Genomic DNA, 18,794 nt, shown 5'->3' with positions numbered 1-18,794 from the left:
CCACTAATATGTAACATACATATACATATTATGGCCCTGGCATTTTTTAGACGAGCCTTTTTGAATCAAAAGACCAATGCCTGAAGATTGAATTCAAAAAGATTGAAAAGGGCAAATAAAGTACAAAATTCAATAGATGGCTCACCTTTCACAGAAATCAAACATGTATAGCTTTTGATCCTACTTTCATGAACTAAATTATGAGATAACCGACGTAAATACTTTCAGTTGTGTATTGATAGAAAAATGTACACTTTTCCTGACATACATCGTTTCTATATTTTTTGCTTTAAATAATTAAACTTATGTGCAGAGATTTGTTTTAATTAAATCTTTCAATTTGAAATAATAGTCCACTTTGAATTTATTAAAAAAAGGTTTCAGTATCATTGTAACATTCAATACATTTCATACGGGATAATAATCACAAGAACATCTATATCGCTATCCAAAACTCAGGAAATTCAATAGTAACATTTACCAATTCAAACATAAAGAAAAATACACACCACAGTATCAAATTTATAAAATTTCAATCACTCAGAACGAATAAGAAACAAAAAATATACTCGTATGTACAATTTGAAGATTCCGGTAAAATATCTGTCTTGGATTATTGGCAATCAAACAATACATTTTTTTATATTGAAAATATTTACATACAAAAGTAATATTTACTATGAAATAGGTAGAAAGTGATTTCAAATGCATATTTATTGTTTGGTCATCTATGCTATTTTTTCATAATGTTTCATCTTTTTGTTTGCCTGGTTTTGTTATCATTTGCTTCATTTTGATCAGAACGAAATAATACATCTTCGCAATCTATTTACGTCTTTTAGGAATAACATGATTTTTTCATTATTAAACGTTCAGTTGTTTCTGATTACTTTACGAAATAGTTTAGCTTTGTCGATTGTTTAGAGCTTTGGCTTAGCTCAGTTTTATTGACGTATATGGTTTGATGTTTTTCTCTCAGAAATTCTTACAAAATTTTTTTGTATTATATACAATTGCATTAAAATTAATAAATGCTTACAACGTGTTACTATTCCCAAAGATTTAAACTTTTGAATTAAAGAATGCGACTGGTGGCTGTATAGTGTAATGGTTGGGATGGTCATATCGAATCATTTGCTGAGTTTTGACAGACGAATGCCCTTGCATGGGTTCGTTTAAGATTTATTATAATGTATGTGATATTAATGTATCCTGGCATCATAAACTAATATGTTTTAAGATAGTTTTTGATGTACTTTAATTTCTCTTGATGGAAATTGTGAAGTTACAGTAAACAGTATAAGACACAAATTTCAAAATCAAGTAGCACTAGTCAATTATAAGTAAGCTGCCTTTAACAATTACCACTTCTTATTGATTTTGATATATTAGCAGGGGTAAGTATTTTTATATACTTTATTCAACATAAAAATTATTCTATCCAACCATTTTTTTAGGCAATACAACATTATTGTTTTGTAGGCAATACCTCTAAATTTTACAGTATTCAAATTGCAACAACATATTATTAATTGTTGAACTATAAACAAAATCCTCAGACCCATCAAAGTATATCTTGTGCAAGAATTACATTCCCCATTAGTGTGATATCTGAACTAATAAATACATAGTAAAATTGTGTTTGAATATGCAGTTAAAACCACACAAAAAATTAAGAAAAGAAACCACACTGACGAATCCTTCACTGAAAGATTTTTTATTGTTTTTATTTTGTAAAAACTAAAAAAAGACCTTGAGTAAATAATATTGTCATCTTCAATCTTCATGTCTTAGTCTTTTTTCCACTCTCAATCTATTATTTTTCAAAAGTATTTCATAAAAAAAGTTTATATGATTCTCTCAAACTATATGTGACAATTGTCAAGTTTCATTTTTTAGTTTATATCAACATTTTAAGTAATCTATTTTAGCATATAATACCACAAACATCGGTATATCAGCTCACTATAAAAATGTTAGTCATTAACAATACAACCAGCAACACCAGGATAATTTGAAGAGCTCAATTGAGCAAGTCAAGCATTAAAATAAAAGACAGTAAACATAGGACCATTTAAACGGAACACCCTTCAAAACAACAATATTTTGAATTATATTTGTACTTGAACACTGCGCACACAGCAGTAGCATAGCTTTATACAGTTTATAAATATATGAATACAGCAATGAAACAGAATTACTTCTAATACAAAAGACCATAAGACTTATCAAAAGCTTTATCAAAATTGACCGTAAGGAAAATTGTATAAGCATTTTATGTCCTCAATCTTTTCAGGTTATTATAAAAATAAATCTACCACATCCGGCCAAACAAATGAAATTCATATTTCATGTAGAGAGTAGAAGTTTGGTAATTATAGCAATATATACCTTGAACATCTTTTGTAAAAAACTGAGATATAACGTTTCGCATATGTCAATTCTTAAGGCTAGCAAAAAAGCAGGAAAACTGGAAAAACAATTATAAAAAACAACCAATACAAAAGGCACACATTGAATGTACAAAGATAATAAACGAGGGAATAACGAAAACCTTACCAGATCCGGAGAAAAAAGTTAAATATACATGTGTAAGTGTAAAAAAATATCAAATATTCAACCAGACGAGAAAATTTAGAGTTATCTTTTCGATATGAGAAATCATTAAGAAATATTGATTATCGTCTGTAGTATCGTATGGACATAAACGTCTTTGTACTTTTTTTGTCAACTAGAGAAGACGCCTTTAAGCTAAATCAATATTTTTTTTTACATATCTTCACAGAAAAAGTAGCAAGTATTTTACCATACAGCAAATTTACGGAAGTGTAACCATGAAATTAAAAATCAATTTCATCATTATTGAATTGACCATGCTCTTAAGTAAACAAGATTAAAGATAAATTAAATATTTCAATGGATGACCTATGGTCATCAGTAAAAGTAAGTTATTAAATAAGTTGAAGTACATAATATTATTACAACCACAGTATCCATTATTCAGTCTGTAAAATTGTTATGTCAATAAATTAATCGAAATTAACAGCTGTCCTGGTTATCTGAACCTTCCAAAACAAGGTTGATTTCTGATATATCTTCTGAAGATTTTTTTTCATTTTTTATGTCCTCGTATGTGCGCTGCGTTTTATCCAATCGCATATGACTTTCAAATTTTGCAAGTAGAGTCAGGACTTTATCCAGCTTTTTTTCAGTGATTGATTTTTTGGGTTGTCCGTAATAGCTTCTGAAACAAAAATCAATTATACCTGACAATTTTGCTGCTTATATCACGCGTTAAAGAAAGCTTTATATTACTACTTGATAGATTGTTAAAGCAGTCTCAAAATCAATTGACCAAGCCGCCGTTATCTATTTCATACCAACATGGAAAATGTTTAATGGTTGTCTGCGTGAGTCCCCAATCCCATGTAATACGCGAATGTTTCTATAATTTTTTGATATCATAGAATTTGAAGAAATGTCACTGGCGTTATTATAGAAAAAACACATCGTTGATCATGGAAGATATATGGAACATAAACAAAAAACTGTACGAATTTTCAAATTAAAGAGAAATCCCTGTGAAAGATACATGGCAGACATATCGAGAATTAATACAACTTTGAAAAGATTTGCTATATATTCAAATATTTATTTCAAGTTCTGGAGTTCAGGAATATGGACATGTTTAAACCAAACGCAATTTTTCGCCTGTCCCAAGTCAGGGGCTTCTGGCCTTTGTAAGTCTTGTATGATTTATAATTTTGTTTCTTGTGTATAAATCGGAGTTTAGTATTACGTTCATTATCACTGAATAAGTATACATATTTGTTTAGGGGCCAGCTGAAGGACGCCTCCGGTTGCGGGAGTTTCTCGCTACATTAGTGACGCATTGATGGTTTCGGATGTTGTCTGCTCTATGGTCGAGTGGTTTTCGCTTTGACAAATTCCCCTTTTCCATTCTCATTTTTGTAATTCATTTACGTATTGACCAGATTAAAAGAAATACAAAATATAATACGACTGCATCCTGTTTTTTTTGTATGTACGTTTTGTAAGTGTATTCCGAACAAGGTGACACATTTTTAAACATATGATAAAAAATGTGTACATAGCGAAGAATTCTAACAAACCTGCTTATTTTTAAATCAGTTAAAGTACGAAAATCTTTTAGCACTTTAATCAATGATGCCATCTCCAATGGATCTACAGATATAGTACACAATGTCAATTTATATCGATGTGAAAAACTATGATATCAAATATGATTTGATCAATTAAATGCTGCTTTGAAAAAAACAAGAGTCAGAGTTTTAATACCGGAGGGAGATGCATTGTTGAAAGAGGATTTTAAAATATTATTTAGAGGCATGTTTTTATGTGAGTACCGACGTACTTGTAGTCTGGGATTTTTTTTTCTTTATCGAGTCACCTACAATTAATCAATTAGGATTAACTCAAATAAGTTATAACCGTTTGACCAATAAACATGATAAACAAATATGTAATTATTTATCTTAGCCAAAGTGACGAGCAAGAGAGCACTTGTTCCCTGAAGTTTTGTTGTACAATTACAGGACTGATATTCTAGATAGAAGAAAAAACAACACAAAAATATGCAATTTAACATATTTGCTTTCTTCAGCCAACTGTCAGTAATTAGGAAATGCAGAGCCCAAACAGTCATTTCAATACTGAACAAGAAGTAATTGTAACAGGATGCTGTTACGAAGTCTCCCAAACAAAGCTCCAATAACTCCCCATTCATATGGTCCCATGTTCATTTGATTTGATTTTGTCCGATACAAGAATATATATGGCTTACGAGTAGGGATCTCCACCATTTACAAGTTTTCAAACAGGAGGGGGTGGTGGTGACCCCCAGGGACTTAACATACATTTCATTTGATTTGTTTTATTGTCCCCTACAAGAAAATATATGGTTTAGAGGTGGGGATCTGGACTGTTTACAAGATAATAGTACATTCTCAAACTGAACGGAGAGGGGGTGACCCCAAGCAACTTCTATCTAATTTCATGTGATTTGTGTTATTGTCCCATACAAGAATATATATGGTTTAGGGGTGGGGATCTTGACAGTTTATAAGTTTTCAAACAAGAGGGGATGGGGTGACCCCCTAGGGACTTCCCTTTTATTCATATGATTTGTTTTATTGTCCCCTACAAGAATATATATGGTTTAGGGGTGGGGATCTGGACCGTTTACAAGTTTTTCAAACAAGAGGGGTGGGGTGACCCCCTAGGGACTTCCCTTTTATTTCATATGATTTGTTTTATTGTCCCCAACAAGAATATATATGGTTTAGGGGTAGGGATCTGGACCGTTTACAAGATAATAGCACATTCTTAAATTGAACGGGGTGGGGATGACACCCAGGAACTTCCATCAAATTTCATGTGATTTGTTTTATTGTCACATGCAAGAATATATATGGTTTAGGGGTTGGGATCTGGACCGTTTACAAGTTTTCAAACAAGAGGGGGTGGGGTGACCCCCTAGGGACTTCCCTTTTATTTCATTTGATTTGTTTTATGGTCCCATTCAAGAATATATATGGTTTAGGGGTGGGGGTCTGGACCCTTTACAAGATAAAAGCATATTCTCAAATTTAAGGGGGTGGGGATGACCCCCCAGGGACTCCCCCTATATTTCATGTGTTTTGTTTTATTGTCCTATAATCATTTCTGAAGACTGCATGTATCTATCACTTACAGTTTTTAAGTTATATTCATTTGAAAATTTTTGAAAATAAAACCCCATAGGGTTCTATAGTAAACCCCTCCCTCCTTTCCCCCCCCCAAATACCCCTTAAGAGACCCCAATGCACAAACGAAAGATTGATGGCTCACCTAGACATATTAGTCTACCATTTGATGAAATCCGAAGTCAATCTGACAAGCGGTTTCAGAGAACCGCTGCGGACAAGTTCATTTTTAAAGAAGTGGGAAGAAGAAGAGGAAGAAGAATAATAAAAATAATAAGAACTGACCAAAAACAATAAGTCTCCAAACTTTGTTTGGGAGACTTAATAATGAATAATATGTCATATTCACAGTCGATGGATGTTGACAACTTTCCCCTTACACCATACATCATTACACTATTTACCCTACACAATTACACAATTCACCATACACCATTACACTATTCACCATACACTATTACAACATTAACCATACACCTGGTGCCATTACACCATACATGTTACACTCTTGCATTATAAACTGTACATATTCTATAATACCATCCTAAATTACCCTAAATTTATTTTCAAAAAAAGCGTGCGACTACAAAATTATTCATTTATTTCAATAAACGGATTTTAATATCAATATTGAAAAATCAATGTATAAAATAAAAAATCAGTTCTCATCAATATTTTGTATAAGTTTAAACTTTGATAACTACACTTTATATACATATAACAAAATCACACCATTACACAATTCCCCTTACACCATACACGATCATACACGACATCACCATACACATTCTTTCCTGCATCAACATTAACACTATATTATTTTTTTTTTGGAAGTTAACAGGATCAATGGACTGTAGTTGTTTGGTCAATTTTCAGATTCATGAACGGCCATTAATTCAAAATTGTTTGAATGATTTACTTGTTTTTATCCAGTTATGTTTGGTCTTTTTTGTTAAGAATGTACAAGTTCCCGGCCACGTCCATTCTGTGTTTTTGTTAATGTATATATCTATTTTTATCGATATAATGTTTTTTTTTTCCACTGGGATTCTATAGGGCATTCCTATGTTGTACTGTTACACCACTGTCCCAGATTAGAGGGAGGGTTGGTTTGTTTATCCCGGCCACATTATGCACGTTTGTGGCTGTCCCATTCAGGAGCCTGTAAGTCAGTGGATGTCATTATTTGCTCTGTAACATCTTTGTTTTTTGTTCCTTTTTTTTGTTTAAAATCAGGACGTTGATTTTTCTCGTTTGAATTGTTTTAAAGTATTCATGGCATTTTACAGGTGATCATGCGGTATGGGCTTTACACATTGATGAATGCCGTATGGTGTTCTACAATTTCTAATGTATGTGACTCTTGTGAATAGTTGTCTCATTGGCAATCCCACCACATCTTTCTTTTATATAATTGCTTTCTACTATTGTTTATTTAATGACAAGAAGAGTGATATACGTTCCATGTCACAATCGTTATGTTAAGTATTACACGTATCATTAGACCTATGTTTGTTCTGTCTAGCTCGTCTTTTATCGACAATATTTGTAATATCAATATCAGTAGTTTATGATACGTTTTCTTGATTCATAATTATATATTTTATTAATCAGACTGAGTGAATCATGTGAATATGTTGTTTGTATGATTTTATCATAGACTGTTTGTACATTTTACCGGAATCATTAATTAAAATTGGTTTTTCATTATAAGTTTTAAACGTCTTGTTGTCAATTTTTTTTAAACCAAGCATACATGTAGATACTAGACGGTGAGTTGCTTTTAACAAATCAGAATCATAGAAATGTATAGGAGGTAAGAAATAATAAAAAAATCCTTTACCTGAACAAGACTCCATTTGAAAAGCATTGCTGTCTGTCATTATTTTCTTACAACATTTTCTATTTGTACAAAATTCCCTCTTTCGAATAAGGATTTGTAGAATCCTATACAAATGATTAATTATTATCAATGGTGGAATCAGAAATGGCCTTTCGTAGTATTCATATACAAGAGAATATCGGTAGAATTTCCATACTAAAACTGAGTTTGCATGCACTTTCTGAAATGTATCCCTAAAAGAGAAGAAACAAGTGCAAAGAAATATGATACAGAAATGACATTTTTTTGATAATGCATGTTTTATCGCAACAAGGACTATGGCATCCAATAATAATGGAATGCAGTGAAATCATTCTGGTATAAACGAGAAGTCCATATTATTTATTTTTTTGGCCATCCTTATTTGTCCTTGAGTTACATAATATCAATAAATGATTAAAATACAAATATCGTTAGTAAACATAGAAAAAATACTCACGAAAACATAGCAATAACCAAGTTAATTAAGAGTATATTAGTAAACACCATGTATATTGCTAAAACCAGAGGAACCAATGCATTTGACTCTGGACATCTTGGTAATGTACCATTGTTGTAAAGCAATACTTCAGTTGTGCAAGATGACGGTTCCTTCCCTGGTAAAAAAATATAAATGCTATTAAAATATAGAAAATAACGAATATGTTGCTACATGTGCAACCTATGTGATAACTATAATAATCGTATCCTTTACACGAATGTAACATATCGTATTAGACTATTTACCAGGTTTGGAATAAGATGAGCGACACGACGGGTGCCTCATGTGGAGCTTGGTCTGCTTAATCTTCTGGACCACCGGATACAACCCCAGTTTAGGGAGGTTCGTGTTGCTTAGTCATTAGTTGTGTATGCTGTTTCTTGAGTACTTTTATGTGTCGTGTGTATTTTTCTTATTTAGCCATGATGTTGTCAGTGTATTTTTTATCCATGAGTTTGACTGTCCCTCTGTTATCTTTCTCCCATTTTTTACTATCTTTTCCACTCTAACTGTATGACATCATGAACATTTGAGGTCAACAGTAATGCACCGTTATTAAATAGTCATGTATTCATATATAGATCAATCGAAAACAATGGGTCACAAACCAAAACAGGAAAACACAGAAACAAAACGCTTGATGGAATTTAACATAGATTCCTTCTACGGTAGTGTGTCCGCCAACAATAGTTCAATAAAGTTGTAAATGGGATTGATTAAATCGATTCAATGTACAACTACTGGGTCGATGCTACTGTTTGCGGAGTTTGTCTTCTCCGAGAGTATCATCAGCCCAGTAGTCATCACTTACATGTATGTATCGCCATGCATAATCATTGATATGGTCATAACTAATTAACTGTTTACACATACTAAGGCTTTTCTACCTCAGAAAAAGATAACCATACCTGTATTTGGCAAAACTTTAGGGAATAGGAATGTTTGGTCCGGGTATCTTTTATGAGTTTATTCAATAATATTTGTTTCAAATTCAGATATTTTTATAAATTGAACATTAAGGTCAAGGAACAGTAAATGGGCAATGTCGCAGATTTTGCTAAAAATTTGCATACAACCTTGGCTTGTTGAACTACAACTGAAAATCGAAAAAATAATACATTTATCTCTTTTATTATCTGAAAAAATGCAGATTGATTTCTTTTAATATGGGTGAACATTTGTATAGAAAGCACATGAAATCGGCGAAAAACCTTCTAAAATTTGTCTTAAAATCGCCAAATCTCTAATTCTACTCCATAGATTTTTCTTAAAAAACTATATATTGTTGACACATAAATTTCTGTTTTAATGATATAAAATAATCATAGGGTCACCGACTTCGTTTTTTGTCCAACAATCAATTTTTTACCTTGTTAGTAGTGAAAAACGTCAAAAATCAACGTTTTACGGCCTGCAACGCGATAACGTTACGATTATTTCGACGTTTTGTTGGATTTTTTCACTTAGAACGCAACTTTGAATGATGAATATCGTAAAAACGAAGTCGGTGACCCTATCTTTATTTTGCATCATTATTACGGAAATTTGTGTATCAACAACATATAGTTTTTTAAGAAAAATCTATGGAGTAGAATTAGAGATTTGGCGATTTTAAGACAAATTTTAGAAGGGTTTTCGCCGATTTCATGTGCTTTCTATACAAATGTTCACCCATTTTGTAAGAATTCAATCAGTAATATTTCAAATAATAATTGAGATAAATGCATTATTTTTTCGATTTTCAGTTGTAGTTCAACAAGCCAAGGTTGTATGCAAATTTTTAGCAAAATCTGCGACATAGCCCATTTACTGTTCCTTGACCTTAAGTTATATAAATAAGTATTTGGAAGAATATGCTCATGGTATCATCAAATAATCATATTTATTTTTTACAGTACTTGCATCATTCATGACCTTAGGTGTGACTGGTTGACTGGAACTTCATTGATCTGTGAATGATCGGTGAATAATTTTCGACTGATCGATGACCCATAGAATCCGTCAGCTACGTAAGCTATGTGACAATGGTCAGCGATTGGTCCGTAAATCAATTGCATGAACGGATAGAAGCAAACTTTTTATATTGTCCTTTCGGAGTCTCGTATAGCTGACTATGTGGTATGGGCTTTGCTCATTGTTCAAGGTCGTACAGTGGCATATCGTTATTAATTTCTGTGTCATTTTCGTCTATTGTGGAGAGTTGTCTCATTGGCAATCGTACCACAATTTGTTTTATATCCACAGTTTTTGCATCCTCAAGCACGAATCTCTACGATTACAACTTAAATAACTAATTTGTAACCAGAATTCATGGTCACAACTAGATATAATAGCCATATATACAGTAATCAGAATATCGCCCGCCGAGCAAAATAAACGGCAGGGCAATGATGTGGTTGTCAGTAATGAAGATGATATATACCAAAATCCTTCCAACAGAATAACTACTTAGAACAATTACATTTAGATTATCGGACCGTGTAATTATTTTCGGGTATTAATATTCAAAGGTGCAGAAAAATATAAAGTATTGTAAACAAGACATTCGTGAAAAAAAAACATATGATTGATATTCATGTAACACCGAAGTGCTGACTACTGGGCTGGTGATAAGATGTGGAACCAAACAACTTGCTAAACCTGGTTTTGCTATTGTTTGCAGCATTGCTTTTGTCAGGTTGTTCCAATTTCCTGGATTTTTTACATCGTATTTTGGAAACGTAAAGAGCTAAAGAAGGAAAATGAAGGTATGTTTAAGGTGCAGACATAGATGAACAGAATTTTGTTTAATTGTAACCTTATTTAAACGTTACAAACTCATATAATCGAATGATTTACACTTATTAGTTTACATGTTATGTCAGTTGAAATGTGATAAGATGAATATTTTGAATATAATATGTAAAGATTAAGAGTGAAATTATTAGCAATTACAAAAAATCAAAATAAATCAAAAGAAGAGAATAAACAACATTCACTTTGGGATATCGGGTGTTGTAATTAAATAAAATATGGTACTACGATACAGCAGAGGGATATTTAAAAGGTTTAGTTTTATAAATACGTTCATAATTATTAAGATTTTTATAAAAAAAAATTCAGTATGAAAATTTTGTCAAATTATTATTCTTATAAAAACGGTGTAACCGGTTGCATATAATTGGGTGCTTTTTCCCTCCAAATTGCGTTGGATTTCATTAATTAATTCAGCTCAAACTTTTGTATTCAAAGGGAACTAACTCTTTCTATTAAAACAATTGTTAGTTTAAAATTAGGATCAGTTATGTCATAAAATGGAATCCACCACAACAGGAACATATATATGTTAGACATACTGTTCCCAGACCACAACAATAGTATTCTTCAAATATCGTAATATTTATTATATTTAAATGTTATTCTTTATTGTTCCTTAAAACAGCTCAGTATAACAAAAAAAAATCAAAAATGCACAACATTGGAGAATTGTATAATTCAATATGTACATGCAGATATTGTTCTTGTTTTAAAATCATTATAGAAAGGAATGTTAGTTCTTTCATATGTCATGTATTTGTAAATTGAAAATAAAGAATAAATTTAGTTAATACGTTATACAATTGTTTTTTTATTCAGGTTTTCGCTTTAGTCAGGCAAAGTCTCCATTACAGACAGCTTGTTTCTCTCACTGTTATTATCTCATATTTTGAGGCAATCATGAGTCTTTGATTCGAATTATTGGTTGAGGTAACTTAGGTTGAACAATTATGGCTTCATTTGTAATACTGGCGAATTTTTGCTGACTATGCGGTATGGGCTTTGTTCATTGTTGAAGGCCGTACGGTTACCTATAGTTTTTAATGTTTGTGTCATGTTGGTCTTTTGTGGATAGTTGTCTCATTGGCAATAATACCACATATATTTATATATTCTGTAGTGCATTTGCAGATCAATTGGCATATATTTAGTGCAACAAACACGAATAATACACATATTTGTTTATAGCATATGGAGTCAAAACGAGTTTCAATTTGAAGTAAATCTAGTTATATCACACATTAAATCTTTAAACATGGAGTTGAAACTGATTTCAATTTGCATTAAATGAAAATTTATTGTTGTATTAAATTTGCAACTCGATGTTTAATCAGAATTAAAACCACAGTAAACAGCTTTCTGTTTGGAATATCTTTGACTTTAATTTGTAGTAAATCATGTTATACAGATATCCTCTACATTAAATTTGAAGTTGTATGTCTATTAAACTTCAATAAATTTGAAAAATACTGGACAGTAAATCAGGTGTCGATTCGTGAACTTACTGCATCCAGTAAACTATTTGTAAACTACTATTAAATATTGCGTTTACTTGACCAATAAACTACCAGGAAAATAATAAACTCGGAACTTACAACTAGTTTTCAAGTAGTTTATTGATTCCTTAAACTAATCATTTCATGCAGTGTATTTTTTTACCTGTTTTGTCAATTGAAACTAATGGCCTACTAGTATATATTATACATGTATATAAATGTTCAATTCACAAATTATATTGGTAAATATTCATAAATGCACTGTTGTAACACGTCACTGTTGGTGGCATGTATTTATTATTTCATTCACTGTCAATTTAATTCCCATAAAAACAAAATATGTCAATAAATCTTGTGACAAATAAACAGAGAAAACAAATAAGCAGCTTATTCTTGTAAATATTTTAAAAGTGTTTTTACATTAATGGTAAATGTACCTAAGGTTTATTTATAAAAGTACTTAGTACTACTTTTATCAAACATTTTCATTGTCTAGTTTAAATTTTGATTTGAGACTCGTATCGAAACATTCGGCTTTAATGTTTACAAAAGAAAATGTAATAAACTATTGTAAGTACAGTTTACATTTCTAAATATATGCAAAAAAAAAAACCACGATAGAAATATCAAAATAGTTCATTAACTACTGTATTTTATATTACATTTTTCATCAAATACCGATTGTTCATAATTATACAACACATTATGTACAATAGCACTGTATAATTTTCTTATGTACATTTTGTTGAAAACAGAATCAATCCAATGCAAACAAGGTGAATTATGTTGAAATATCCAGGTTATCATCAGAGTTAAATTTATGAAGACACTGTAGATATAGGGAACGAAGCAACATCAACAATAATATTGATATCCCATGGTATGATAAAATGTTTCGATGCATTGGGCAACTTTTTAATTCACCTTCTAGTTAAAATAACGTTTTCCTTTCTTTTATTATAGCTGCATGTTATCTATCACACGGGTTTTTATAGGCGACATTGTTTTACTTATATATTAATGTGAAATGAAAAAAATGTTTAAAGTTGAATATGTATCATATCTATATAGGTATATTTCGCCCCTCTTCTATATATATAGAGTCTAACGGTCAGGTCTTATATGCAAAGTCTTAAAAGCGGGACGAAAGATACAAAAGGGACAGTCAAACTCATAAATCTAAAACAAACTGACAACGCCATGGCTAAAAATGAAAAAGACAAACTTAAACTGGGAAATCGGTCATAAGCAGACCTGTCCACATGTCTGGTAAAGAGAATACCTGCCCACAGGTCTTACCAGGAGCAGAACTGTCTACAGGAGCAGATACGTTATAAGAATCAATCAATAGCAGAATTATCCACAGTTTGGTCTGGAGCAGACTTGTCAAAATGTGTGCAGCAGTCCTAAAAAAACAAACCTCAGGTCTCGTCTACCAACGACGAAGTTAACTTGCTGTTCTGCTTAACATTTTTCAAGTTGAATAGCAAAGCAGTCAACAAGCCTGCTCCAAGTTAACTTTTATACAGGATAGGACTGCACTCATCTGTACTGTAAGCAATAAGTTATTTCAAGTGCATTTGGATACTTACTTTTTTAAATAAAATTTGATTAATAAAGGAGTTTAGATATTGAAATGCTTCTTTGTGTTGGGATATACATTTTTTTCTTCATTTATTACGATCTAATCACACCAAAACAATCGTGGAATATAGTTACTTTTGTTGTATTGTTCAATAAAAATATGATGATTTTTTTGGTAAAACATACTTAATATTTTGTTTGCATTTTTTGTGTTCTTCTACCGGAAAATGTAGTTATTAGTCGCAATGAACAACATTTCAACACTCATTGGGTTTGAAAAAAATCATAATATAAACAAACAATACTTGAATACTATTTAAATTTTGTTTTATTTGTATATTTTTCTTCTCTTTTTCTTCTAAAACTTCTCTTTATGATTAAAAATAAAATGTCGAGCTTCTGTACTTGAACGATTCGACATTTCCTGTGGCGTCATTTTAATTGAATGAAACGAAAGATATATTCCTTAATTTATATGAATTCAATATGTGGCACACAAGGGTTCAATTCAACAGAAAGGTCAATCCGTCTGACCTGGTCAAAGATTTTAACTATTAGTCTGATGGATCGGTGACTGATCGATGACCAATGATTTATCGCTAAAATAATAATGCCTACGGGTAAAAATACTGTAGTAATGTCCTAGCTAGGCTGGCCATATAACGAGGAAACTATATCTTTTTTTTTTATTCTTATAAATTCGTAAATCATCGAATAATTAAATATTCAGTGAATGAGAGACAACATTTGAATACTAGATGTTCAAATCTGGCCAACTAAAACAAGATAAAAAGAAATTCATTCGGTCAGAATTGATCGAATTCTGAGGTCTCGGTTTTGTTCTCGTCCTGATCATGTTTGTAATAGTTGAATATGATATTAAAAAAACTGTCAATAAATCAATCAACATGGCTCATGTATAAACGATATGAATACAGCTAAGTAGCCAAACAAAAAACCCACCTAAAACTAATCATATTCATTATGCACATAATTTGTTTTACACATTTAATGCAAACACAGACGACGCAAAAGAAAGATATTCAAATTTGCTTTAACTTGTGATTTTGTATTCTGAATTTATTATTACTGCATGAGTTCTGGAAAAGTCTATGGTTGGTGTACAGTGTCAATTGTGGATTGAAATGAATTTTCTTTGATTTAGTCTTATCACAAATTAGGAGGCAATTCATTTATGCATCCAACAATGCTACCCTTATTGACTTCTTAAAAACGAAACTGTTCTTTATAAGAATAAGATTCTCATTAAGTTTATAGAAGTTAAAAAATATGAAATAAACGAAAATCTCGTTTTTTATGTTTCGTTCTAACTAGAAAAGTTTCAATTATTTCCCTTTGGGAAACCAAAAACAAATGTGTTGCATTCAAGATCTGTGAGATAACATTGTGTATGAAATGTGCTGCTTTAGTTATATTATTAAATTTTAAAGTATATTGTGCTAAATCAAAACGAATGATGAAAACACTTTTTTTTACAACCCAATACTAGTATCTGAAAGACTCACATATACATGGACCTAACATTAATCAATAATCAGTTATGTCAACATAGAAGTGTGTCTTAAATTCAAATTCATATAAAGCAAACATTATTCGTTATATAAATCGTAATCATATAAATTAATTACAAAACCACAAAAAAACACAAATATTTATCAAAATTTTCATTTTGCAACGCTTTACCTTCCATGTTATCAAGAAATAACTCTCCGTACAGTTGCCAGTATGGCAAGTAAACAATCTTTTTCAACAACTGCCATTCAAGTTCAGAATTTGGAAACAGGTTAGCTTGTGTTATAATCCCAAAGCTTACAAGAACGACCATAAATATCATGATGAAGAACTGTATGTCTCTTACCTAAAATGATAATAATTGACAAATAAATCAGTTCAAGTTCTAGACGGGTATTTAATTTATTGCATAATTTGTTATTGATATCTGAAAATAATGTTTGTATACTAAATTATATTCTTATTGTAAATGCTTACAATGCACGAAAAGTACCTCAATAAAAGTACTTTTCTGCTGATCATTTTATTAAAAAAACATAGTTTTAAAAAAGATTCATTGATTGATTTTTCGTTGTTTAAATTTGCCCCTGACATCTGTGTAACGTCTTTTACTTTTTATCGAGCTTAGAAACACTAACGCCCTTTTAAACAAAACTGCATGACTGTATAAAATTCACACATTCGGTCATCCATTTACAAAAATAGTGTTACAGTGTTATCAAACTGCACATATGTGTTCGTACTTTACATTCTTTTCACCTCTAGAGTTATATGTTAAAATTTCATTTTTTTTCAAAAAAAAAACAGCTTTTCAGCCTGTCACGTTGATGACTTGTAACCCTTTTAAAGCCGACTTCTTGGTTTGAGTTTTTCCAATAAATGACGTTGTTATAGATCTTTAATTTGTTATTTTGACAAATTAGAATGGATCGAATTGTGTTATTTGGACTAATTATGGTAAACAGAATCATTTGATTGTCTATTTTGATGAACAGTGCCAGCAATACAAAAAAAGGTAAAACCCGATTACGTTGAATGGTTACTGCTGCCTGCATGTAAATACTTCACTAAATAGTGTTGTCGGTCAACATTGTCAAAATTAACACCTCACTATCAAAGGTTCAAAAAATCAAAACATGGCTAAAAAAACACACCTTCCTAGCCATCCCTTTTTGAAGTAACACTCAACCTGAGTTAGAAATAGTAGGTCTTTAGTGTCTGCGTGTCTGGTAACTTGAGAAATCTTTAGATAAACTTTGGTTAGCATGATAGCAAATTACAGAGTTAGCTCCCTTAATTGGTAATTTCTAGTGCATTGTAATCAAATTTTAACTCCAATTACCAGAACAGGACAATGAAACGAGTGGTATATTTTTGCATCATAATACATTTTGAACATAAATTAATGTCAACCCGAGTGGGTTTTTGTTTTTTGTCATGTTTTCACCACTGCCTGATTCTTAGGTAGACTAGCACTTAATAAGATTGAATGAAATTTTCGTTTTTTTTTTATATATAGATGATGTTACAGCGTATCAATTTATTTTTACTTACCATTTTTCCAATCATGATAACTTTTGGGCCAGTGTACTTAGCCACATAGAAAAAATGCAATGTGCGCAAAATAAAAACTGCCAGACTGATACTATATGTCATAATCGCCAACCAGAAGTTTTGCACAGAACACACGAGTCTTAGTATAAATGCTAGTATGAAACATAAGTACATTGCCGCATCAAATTTGTTCCAAGCATTTCCCCACCAGCTTTGAACTTTGTACCATGCCGAATATTGCTCATGATTCCATATCTAAACAAAATACAAAAAATATGTTATGAGGTAAATAATTCCATCCGCTTTAAAAAATCAATTCAATACCTATTTTATTCCATGACAAGCTTTTCTGAACTAACCTTCAACAGGATCGCATTAAATTTGAAAACTGAAAACTTTTTAAAAGTATCTATATTTTACTTTTATTGTGTCTTTATACTGCATATTGTGTCAATTAATGTTACCTTATGCAATACAAATGTAGATATTCCCATCTGTCTTAACATATGAAATTGTTTTATGCACAATACAACATACAAACGTGTTGGTGCAATAGCAATTCAGAAAAATATCCATTATAATAGAGAAAATGACCTACATTCACGCAATTACATACAAAATGTATCACCCATCAGTCCTTAATGACAGGTTTAACCGTTACCATTTAATCTAATATAAATGAATCAACTTGACGATTTAGAAAACCAGCGGCATACTTTATGACGAAACAGTCAAATAATAAAATAGTTCATTTCTGGGCTTCTGTCTCGGATCATGCCCACGAAGAACGTTCCGGTGTAACTATAACACTTATATTCTCAAAGACAAAACAAATCAATCAGTATAAGTTTAATCGATTGACTTTTAATTCGTACATTTGCACTAGCCGATTTTATATGATTTCATCGAATGTTACGTTTAAAATGAATTTATGGGGAAATATATTCTAGTAAATTCCATTATTTACATGTAATAGGGAGTCTTATATAATCTTTTTCAACAAACATGATTATCCGTTTAAATATTTTTTCTAACGTGGGATTCCAATTATACCTGTCGCATTTCTTCTAATATTACTGTAAAAATCCACAAAAGTGTAAACATTTCGAGCGAAGACGGTGGTTTTACGGACACTGGGTGACAATCTGTTAGCACAAACGTTGCAAAACAACACACCATACAGAAATAAGCAATCTGAAATAAAAATAGCACCAACAAATCAATATTGATAGCAAAAGTATCATTATCTTGGAATTCGCTTATTCATCCTTATTCATATTATCATCCATTTGTATTTCATTGCTTTACATTGACAGCATATTGAAGTTGTTCCAGAAAAAGACAATTGTTACTCAATCCGTTTAAAATCAATCAAAAACAAACATAAATTTAACAAATACATACACACACACATGTATATTGTCAACGTCACATATACTTTTTCACTTTTTTTGTCTTTGGAATATGTTGTTTGTGCTGTATTTAGACCCTGTATTTTAACATGCACACGTATACAAATTGCGTTTTTTTATCCAACGCAATTATAAGTTTGAACGTAGTTGTCAATTAAGACTTGTTTATATTTTTTCGTTTGGGCTTGTATCATATTTTCCTTTCGGTTTATATGATCCATTCATCATATTTTGACTCTTTAAATTCAAGAGTGTATCTTAAATTGAGGGAAAGTATATGGCCTTCCAAATACCGTTTCGATTCATAACATCACTGAATAGATATTTATT

At 31.2% G+C, this 18,794-nt stretch overlaps 1 protein-coding gene across 2 annotated transcripts; it reads right to left on the bottom strand.

Annotated features, from left to right (window-relative positions):
* Positions 1 to 349: 349 nt before the first annotated feature.
* On the bottom strand, positions 350 to 18,241 carry LOC134724658 (transient receptor potential cation channel subfamily M member 3-like). 2 transcript variants are annotated; one of them, XM_063587813.1, is made up of 7 exons: positions 18,106 to 18,241; positions 17,053 to 17,307; positions 15,670 to 15,844; positions 8,048 to 8,204; positions 7,570 to 7,802; positions 4,134 to 4,206; positions 350 to 3,244 (listed from the first exon to the last, which is right to left on the bottom strand). In XM_063587813.1, exons 1-7 carry the CDS (start codon positions 18,229 to 18,231, stop codon positions 3,040 to 3,042), a joined length of 1,224 nt encoding a protein of 407 aa, XP_063443883.1. In that variant the 5' UTR covers positions 18,232 to 18,241; the 3' UTR covers positions 350 to 3,039. The 2 variants fall into 2 exon arrangements, with proteins under 2 accessions (XP_063443883.1, XP_063443884.1); XM_063587814.1 differs by lacking the exon at positions 4,134 to 4,206 and having other exon boundaries at positions 3,074 to 3,244.
* Positions 18,242 to 18,794: the final 553 nt, after the last annotated feature.

Source organism: Mytilus trossulus, chromosome 7, assembly GCF_036588685.1.
Source record: "Mytilus trossulus isolate FHL-02 chromosome 7, PNRI_Mtr1.1.1.hap1, whole genome shotgun sequence".
Taxonomy (NCBI): Eukaryota; Metazoa; Mollusca; class Bivalvia; order Mytilida; family Mytilidae; genus Mytilus; species Mytilus trossulus.
Note: the sequence above shows the minus strand (reverse complement) of the source record. Positions and strands in the feature narration are given on the sequence as shown.

What these genes read in the sequence shown, in the direction of transcription:
- LOC134724658 (XM_063587813.1), bottom strand. Translation starts at nt 18,231, where the DNA reads ATGGTGTGTTGTTTTGCAACGTTTGTGCTAACAGATTGTCACCCAGTG. An exon ending in ATTTCTTGATAACATGGAAG is followed by an intron (nt 8,205 to 15,669) that starts GTAAAGCGTTGC and finishes TTTTTTTACCAG; the next exon opens with GGAAGGAACCGTCATCTTGC. An exon ending in TCAAATGGAGTCTTGTTCAG is followed by an intron (nt 4,207 to 7,569) that starts GTAAAGGATTTT and finishes CTATATCTGTAG; the next exon opens with ATCCATTGGAGATGGCATCA.